Below are 8,945 nucleotides of genomic sequence, written 5' to 3'. Positions count from 1 at the left end.
CTCGACGCCGCGCCGTTTAACCATCATTTTCACCTAACGATCGAGGACCGGATGGATCCGCCGATAATGCAACAAAGATCGCCAGAGATCCAACCTGTCTTCGCCGCTCCTCTTTAACGTGGCTGTCTCGCGTCGGGAGTAAGAGTAAGTTTCCAGGATGGACGATTTCTGGGGATGATTCACAGTCGTAGGACGATTTTTAATTGTTGGATTCGATCGCATCGATTCGTTATCTCGAAACGCATCGAGGATAAAGCGCTCGGTTTACGAACGAAACTTTCCCACGTCGATAACTCACGCGCGAGGATATGTCAAAAAGTGTGTCACGCGTTTCGCAATTCAGATTTATAAAGCCGATATAATAATTCCAAACTATCGAGTTCCCCAACGATGATAAAGAGGGCGATGATTAAAATAAATTCCATCTCTGTCTCCTCGAATCTCCTTAATGACATGCAAATGCGTCTCGAACACCGAGAGTCCCCCGTCGATTCCGAAACCCAGAATTATTTAAATCATTCCCCGTTACGTAGAAATAATAACGCAAAAGCGTGATAATGATGAAATTCGACGTTGCGACCCGTCTCTTTCTTCGCACAGTTTCGCGCGTTCCAAGATCCATAAAATCGGTGCCTCGATACACTCGAAACTCTCACCGGCGGGGTTCCATCGGGATTCCGGCTGGTAATCACAGGGGAACAACGACGTGGCTTCGACGATTCGAATAAGACGTTAACCTCGAGACTTTCGTCCGCCCGATCGAAAGCGCATAATTCATTTTCTCCAGCCCGGAAGGTAGGTACAGAGCCTGTAATGCGCCCGATTCGAAACTTTTTCGCTCCTCTGTAATTACGAACTTGGCCCTTACTTCCGCGCTCCCAACCACACTTTCTTCGATCAACGATCGCAGCGCGCTTTTTCCACCTCTGCTGGCGGAGGTGGAGAGTAACGCGTGGGCGGAACAATCGGAGGCTAGCCGCGAGCGCCACGAAACGCGGACAACGGGATATCTCTCTCTCTCTTTCGAGATTCTCCCCGAGATTTCGAGCTTTCGAGCTTTCGTCCTTACTTTTGCCAACGAAATTCGTAAATGGCGGGGTTGTAATCGTGTGATTGGATTACAGGCGGGTTTTCGCGAAAGATAAACAGTTGAGATAATAAATCGGGAATACGAAAGGTATATTTAAATAAAGGAGAGACAGAATAATTGGATCTTACCTCGCGACAAGTGCTATTTACCTGGTGGCTGTAATAAAGAATAAAGTGTATAGGGAAGATTTAAGCGCTTATTTTCGAGACGATTCGTGTGCACGAATGAACACGTTTCCGCGTTACTTTCACTACCGCGGTATAATCACGCCTTCGTCGATTAGCGCGCGCAAGGGGGGGCGGTTAATTATGACAAAGACACGTTATAAAGCATCTCTGTTTGAGAAGAGATGATCGTTACGGGCGTGCACGATTTTATTATTATGCATTCCCTTTTCTGCTTACGAGGTTCAATTATAAAGGCTTCCAATTTACGAACCACCATGGGACAACAAAGGGTAAAGAAATAATTACACATTCTCGAGCGTATTAATCTCTAACAAATTCCCCCTCCTTAATAAGAACTGCGAAACCCCGTGATATCTCGTCTTCCAACCAACTTTCCTCGAACCTCCTCTCAATCCCCGCGTTACGAATTTCAGCGCACCACACAGCGCGAACATTTTTCTATGGAAAATTTAATTTCGTCACGAATACCATATATACATTGATAAACGTGGAAGGAGGGGAGAAATCTTAATCCACGATTAATCGGTACGAGAGTACCTCTAATCTCTGTTTCGCCGCGCGAAACCGGAAATTTAATTGAAAACTCGCGTCTAACGAGTTCCGCGATGCGGGTGGCATGTCCACCCACCTGACTCGTCTTCGTGTTCGAGCATACATATATATATATTTCTCTCCGCGTTAGCCGATCCGGCTGATCGTACAATGTACGCGATAATCGATGATGCTGCACGTCAGGTTACCGCGGACCAGAGAACCACGATTCATCACCCAAACCGTTATCGATTTCGACCAGTTTTTCTCCTCCCCTCTCTCGTTAATTAATATTATCGATCGGCCAGAGAGGCCATTGTGCCCTCGAATCCGCTTTGAATCCTCGCCAACTGCTGACAATTCGTTTCCCTGATAACCTCACGCCACTTGCTCGACGAAGGAAACGAATTTTTATTCTTACGAATATAAATATAATCTCGCGCGACTCGTAAAATTTCCAAGGAGGAAATTTCACTTTGGAAGAAGATGAATCACCTGGCATTGAAATACGCGTACGCTTTCTTCGTACAAGTTTCCTTGGAAACTTGTCAAAACTTGGCGTGGCGTCCGTTGAACAGCCCAGCCGAGCGCATTAATTCACCTCCCCGGATCCGAGTGAATTAATCGTGCGCGACTCCGTAACCCGCCGATTCCCACTTATCTCCCGTTTCGCTGTTCGATCGCTGCCAGCCGGGCCTATTAATGTCCGCCTATTATCCCTCAATTTGCCAGATTCGAAAAAAATCCACGGTAGAAACTCTGCTCATAAATCGGCGGATTAACCCCGCGTTTAACATTATCAATTATCCCCCTCGAATGTACACCCGGGGGCCGGGTCATCGAGGCGTGCTTGCGCGTGTACGCGCGAGAGAAAGGAGTCGGCGAGAAGAGGGGATAGGGAGAGAGAAAGAGAGAGAGAGAGAGGGAAGAAGGAAGGTGAAACGCGGTTGAAACAGCGGATTATGAATACACTCGGATATACTCGGGGTTGACCTCGCGTGGGCGAGGCGACGATGAAGGCGAAGAGGAGGAAACAAATTAAATTAAGGAACGAAACTCCTCGTGATAGATAACGGAGAAGAATGTAATAATAGAAAGAAAATAAAACGTAAACTTTTCGATCGTATTAGGGGAAAGTTAACGGCCTGCTGGGCTAGGGTAGGAACGAAACGGGGGATGGAGAGGAAAGGAGAGATATCACCGGAAAGCAAAGGCTAATTAAGCGAAACAGGTAGAGAGGTAGGGAAATTACGGTTAATAATAGCGCGCTCTGTTACTCGCGCGCGAGTAGTACGTGTCCCAAGACCGGGTAACGATTCCTCCGATACGATTGGAGGATCGGCTCGCGGAATCCCCGCGAGATCTCTCTCTCAGATAACAGACCCAGCGACGAGGGCCACGAGATCCGTATCTGTGGGATTTTATATTGAAATTTTCCACGGCTGAGGGAGCGAAACGCGGTTCCTGGAAACGCGTCGAGACGCGTCGTTGTATGCGCGCTCCCCGAACGGAAAGGAGCGTGTCGCGGCTCGACTAGCGTGACGCGATTACAGTGATTAATTCCCTCTTGTTATTACGGGAATTTGGTGGCGCGGAACTCGTTCGATAAAGGGAAAAGGAGAGAGGAAAGAAGCGCGGAACGAGGTTGGAGAGAGGAGCGGGGCGTGCGTGCCGTGTCAATCGTGGCTATTTACGACGCCACGAATTGAAAAAGGTCGGCTCGGTGAAATACGAGGGTTCGATTCAATTAAAAATCAATCTCCCCGACGATCCATCAAATCCACGAAACACGGGGAGGGAGGGAGCACCACGATGCTCGTTTTCCAGTCGTGCATCTTCGGCGTTCGAGCGCGTTTCTGTCGGATGGCGCGCGCCTGGTGGAGCATAAACGGCCGTTTGCATAAATCTCCAGCTCGTTGATTCACGACCAACAACCGAGGGATACTCGCTCGCGTGCGTGCGTTACGCAATATTCCTTGTTCAGCCGCATCGACGTTGTCCACTCCGAAATCGATCGATCATCTCTATGATCTTTGGGAAAGATTCCTTTATTTTTTTTTAATTATTTTGAAAATCGTAAGAACTTGTTCTTTTTCTCGCCTATTTGTTTCTTATTTAATTATCATTTTCAATCATAAAATCTTAGGAGCGCAGCGTTTACAAAGGAGTCGAGTAGGAGAGCAGATTCTTGCCTCTGCGAATGCCCTCCTCCGTTTTTTCTTCAATCAATCGCCGTGGAACCGGTTTCCCGAATAATACATTCGTGTCTCCCTCGAATTGCGTACACGAGTCTCGTGACCGATGCGAATTTATCGAATTCGCCAGGCCAAGTTTTCACGGAGGGAAGGAAGGAACAACGATTCGAGGACGTAAAATCTGTCCATCGATGAAAGTAGATAAGATACGGACATCGGCGCGACACGAGGGGAGGGGAAAAAAAAGTCGTAATTAAGGAAGAGAAGAATTCCAAAGAAGGAAGAGAAAGTCTGATTGAATTATAAAACGCCTCCGCGCGGAAGAAAATCCTTTTCCTCCCCTGAACGAATAACGATATTACTCGCGTTACGCTAATTACGATCGTTTATCGTAAAACGAGCCATTACCACCAAGTAACAAGGTGAACCTTGGAAATCATAATTTTATATCGGTTACGAACCGATTATCGGGACGGCGACGTTCGAACGAAAAGGCGCGGAGATAGCGGCGAGACACCGGTCAAAAGTTAAACAACCGTCCTGATGTTACACTCCGCGTTCCACGTCCGTTTATAGCCACGATCGATCGCCAATCTATTGACCATTGCCACCGCGTATTAATTAGTAATGCCACGAACGTTTAACGTGCTTGTCGGCCATGGGTCGCTGCAATGATGCGCAACGTAGCAATCGTGCTGTCACGGGGTCGAGGATCGTAGAAAAATACATATACTCTGTAGCCAATAGGAATCGCGTATCGACACAATTTTTTAACAACGATACATTTTTACGAGCAATCGAACATGTAGATATTATTTTCTTTCGTAATAAAGTTGCAAAATCGTCCGATTAATTTAACAAATATATATATATATATATCTTTTTTCTTTAAGAAACGTTTACACTTCAACGATATATATACATATACACATTGTGAAAAAGATTTAATCGATCCAAGGATAATTGCGCGTAACTAACTAACGCAGCTTTTTACGGAACATATTTTCGAAAGGATCGAATTTTCAGAGCTCGATCTCTTTGAAACCCAAGAAACGTACCTTGCTACTATTAATGGAGCTACTATTAACGAGAAATTTAGGGGGACGAGTTTAAATAATATATCGGTAAAATTGGCATGAATAACGCTTTCGATCCATTCGACACACGATCTGATCCCCACCATAGAGCGTCACGCGTAGATAGATAATCCACGATTCCGCGAAATCTCCGCGCGCATGAATCGAAGGAGACGTAACACAATCGGCTCAATTAATATTCCATCGATTTTTTGTTTCCAGTGTCGCCGCCTTTGCCGCCTGTGGTCGAAACGGCGTGGGATAGAAACCGGGAACGTGAACGCGAGAGGGTGCGAGAGAGGAGCACGGAGAACGAGCACAGGGACAGGCAGCTAGACAGAGAATCGGGGATAAGGGAGAGGGAGACGAGGGATCGGGAGAAGGAGCGGGATCGCGATAGGGAGAGGCAAAGGGATAGAGAGCGGGACGTGTCGGTCCGCATGATGGAACCGCTCGATCCCGTCTTCGTCTCCCCCTCGGCGGCCCTCCTCGCGTTGCAGAGGATAAAGGAAACGTCCCTGTAAGTACTTTTACCGATCGTATCGCCCCGCTTCTTTCCTTTTTTTTTTTCTTTTCCACGCTCTTGACAGATGTGTAGCAACGGACCAGCCGCACACACCTTCCTTCCACGTCACGTACGTCCTATACGTTAGGATTCCTCTCCGTTCGGAGGGAACAGGATGAGCTCCGTTACTCCGTTCGGTCAGAAGTTTGTAAAAATTGGCGAGGATCTTGAATTCTTGAAAGAGAAAAATATTTGTTCGAAATTTTATCTTTTCCTTTTTCTTTTAATAATCGCATCATCGAGTCGGCGAAGGATTTGCATCATCCTGGACACGTCGCACGAGGAGTGACTTTATTATCGGTTTACGAAATCGAAAGTCGAAAAACAGCGGGATATCGCGGGATATGGCGTCATATTTCATCGAACGTACAACCACCACGGTCCAGGGTTAATAGGACGAGATCGTGTACCCGTTGTAAATCTCGTTTAATTTGCTCTTTGCGCGAGTGTGTTTTCCATTGTGGAGCGGGTACGATCTCGGCGGAAAGGCGGCCGACGTTAGAAAACATTGTAATCTCGTGACACCCGGGTGCACGCTAACAAACCTCATTTCATACGACGCGTCACGATTTCTTTTCAACGTGTATGTGTGTGTGTATGTGTGTTACACCGCGCCTCATCGAATCCGCGAAGATCTAGTCTTTCGAATAATTCCTTGCCTCGTCTCGCCGATGGCAGACGATGACAGACGATGACATAACGGTTTCATCCTTCCATCTTTGGATCCATCCTCCTCCGGATCTCGGTGCCAATGACTTTATCAGAGATTTTCTCGACAATTCTCAACGGTCCTCCAACGACGATTAAATCGATGTCGCTCGTGTCGCTCGTTCGACCGTTTCGATTATGGAAACTGTTTACCATCTAGAAACGATTCAGACTTTCGTTAACGACCTAATAAATCCAAATTCGACGTGAACTATAAACTCGTTGTTGTTGTTATTCCCCCTTTTTTGGCGGATCGATTCCTAATAATGGTACAAGGCCCGTGGTGGATCGTGTCCGTAGATCACTCGTACCGTGAAATCGTCACCACGTATCCGATCGAGGAGGATCGAGGCCTGTCTTCTCGTGTCCCAATGCCGTTAACCGATAGTTATACTTCGCGTTCCTCGTAAATCTTGGCCGGCTCGGTTGTCCGTTTCCGTCCCGATGTTGCCGTGCACACGTTCCGCGACTTCCACACGCGAGACGGAACGGCTACGCACGTGTACACGCACCGTTTCTACATCGGTACCCGCATGTCGGCGGCCCTCCTGCGGAGGAACTGCCGCGAGCTCGCAGCGGCAATACTTCACGACAAATGTACTTTCCAGTTTCCTCCTTCGCCCTTTCCAACGGATACGGCTTCGAAACAATGATCCATTCGATAGCCCTCCTCTCCTCTCCTCTCCTCGTACGTACACACCGCGGATGATTTCGAGGATGCCGCGAGGATGGGATTATCGCGCGAATAAACGGCCGCCTGCGTTCCTCCATTCTTCCATTATTAATTGTCGCGAAATACCACCCGATCTCCTTGAAATTTTCAACCAGCTATCCTCTCGATCGGAGGATCACAATTAAAAAATTGCGAATCGATCTCGTGGAAATTGGAAAATCGTGCGAGAGGATTTCCTTTCTTTCGAGGGGGATTGTATCGCGAGTGGAAGCAGATTTATGCCAGTTTAAACGGGCGAGCTGCGGGCCAGCCTTCGTTCCCCTATGAAATACGGCCTCTCCCCCCGAGCGTGGATGCATGAGTGATACCATCGGTGATGCCGTTTTAAGCCTGAAACTGCGAATCCCGCGCCCAGTTTTCTGGACGCGGTAGCCAGCGAATATATTCTCGACGCGTGTAAAAATTTCACCTCTCCGGTTATAAAGTTTATTTATACGGAACGAGAGTTGACACGGAAAGCAGGGTCCGCAACTTTGTTTATTCGAGGGGGGCCGGTTTACGAGGGTTTACAGGCGCGACAAAGATTTATTTAAGAACGCCCTTAAATTTCGCCTCCGTTACGGAGGCTTTTGAATCTCGATTAAAATACCACCAAGGATTCGTGGAATCGACATCGTTTCGCCGATGGGCCGGGCAAATTGGCGCGTCGGGTGTGCATCGAATTCCCCGATACCTTGAATTATCGTTGAACGGTTACTCGGGAAGATCGGTTGGGCAGAGAGACAATCGACCGAATTCGGCGGCGAAACGAGTTTCACCGGGTGTCGAGCCGGGCCAAGATTGATCGGTTCGACGCGCCTTCTTTTTAGCGAGAGCCTCCTCGAGTTGAATAACCTGTGCATGTCGTTGCGAGCAACGATTTGGCCGATGATGATCGTTGGTGATCGGTGACTCGATGACTCTCCAACCCGTTGAAAGGAGAAATTTTGTTTATCATCGGTGGTTATACGCCAGCTCTCTTCGTGATTCGCGGAACTTTATTCTTTTTTCTTTTTTACGATTAGTCACTCCATCGACGGGGCTTTAAGCGGTTTAAAATTGTAATGAATCGGCGCGTAAATCGCGAACGATAATGGAGTATCAACGTTTACCCCCGTTGGCCGCGGTATAATGGACAAATAATTCATGAATATGCATGGGAATGGAGTGTAAAATGGAGCGCGTTTCGCTCAAGGGGCTCGTGATTTATGAACGCGTTTAAAGTATACTCGCTACTATACAGCCGCACGCACTAGCGCTTCTAAAAAGAAAATACAATTACGTAATTAACGCTACGCTTAAATGACCGCGAATTCGAAATTAAAATCTCTCCAATCCGTTTTCTTTTAAATTTTACACGACTATTCTTTCCGTTTGATATACGATATATATTGGGAGGGAGAAAAGAAAAAAGGAAGAAAGAAAGAAATCGGCGAGGATTACGACCGCCACTTTTTTCCTTATTCTCTCGGCAATATTCGATTCGTAAGATAAATTTTGTTTCTTTCCCCTCCTAATGGGTATACCACCGACGCGTATTCGTTCCATCGATCGGTTCACGTCGCGGCCAATTTCGCTCCTTCCTCCCTTCGAACCGGTCATAACGCATCGATCGATGAATAATGCATACCAAAAACTTCCCGTATAAATCCATCGTGAACGGGGCTCGGATTTGTCCGATTCATTGGTTCAGCTCTCGGAATAAATCGGTAAACTCGGAAGGAAGGATAAAATAACGATGAAGACGTCTTCTTATCCATATCCGAATTGAAATTAGCGGCGCTCGATCCTGGCTCCTTCGAATTTCTTGCCACCCTCTCGCCTTTGCGATCGACGTCGCTGCGGGGATCGAGACGCGACGCCTCGCAAAAAGGCGAGGG

General features: G+C 47.4%; 1 protein-coding gene across 4 annotated transcripts in view; it reads left to right on the top strand.

Annotated features, from left to right (window-relative positions):
• Positions 1 to 8,945, top strand: part of LOC102671059 (Krueppel-like factor 6) — a 236,668-nt gene that overhangs the window by 216,746 nt on the left and 10,977 nt on the right. For all 4 annotated transcript variants that reach the window (XM_031509411.1, XM_006613395.2, XM_006613396.2 and 1 more), the window contains one exon: positions 5,303 to 5,600. In XM_031509411.1, coding sequence (XP_031365271.1) covers positions 5,303 to 5,600 — 298 coding nt within the window. The remainder of the gene's footprint in view (positions 1 to 5,302; positions 5,601 to 8,945) is intronic.

This window comes from Apis dorsata, unplaced genomic scaffold, assembly GCF_000469605.1.
Source record: "Apis dorsata unplaced genomic scaffold, Apis dorsata 1.3 scaffold_149, whole genome shotgun sequence".
Lineage (NCBI taxonomy): Eukaryota > Metazoa > Arthropoda > Insecta > Hymenoptera > Apidae > Apis > Apis dorsata.
The sequence above is the reverse complement of the archived record's forward strand: the minus strand, read 5'-3'. Positions and strand labels throughout refer to the sequence as shown.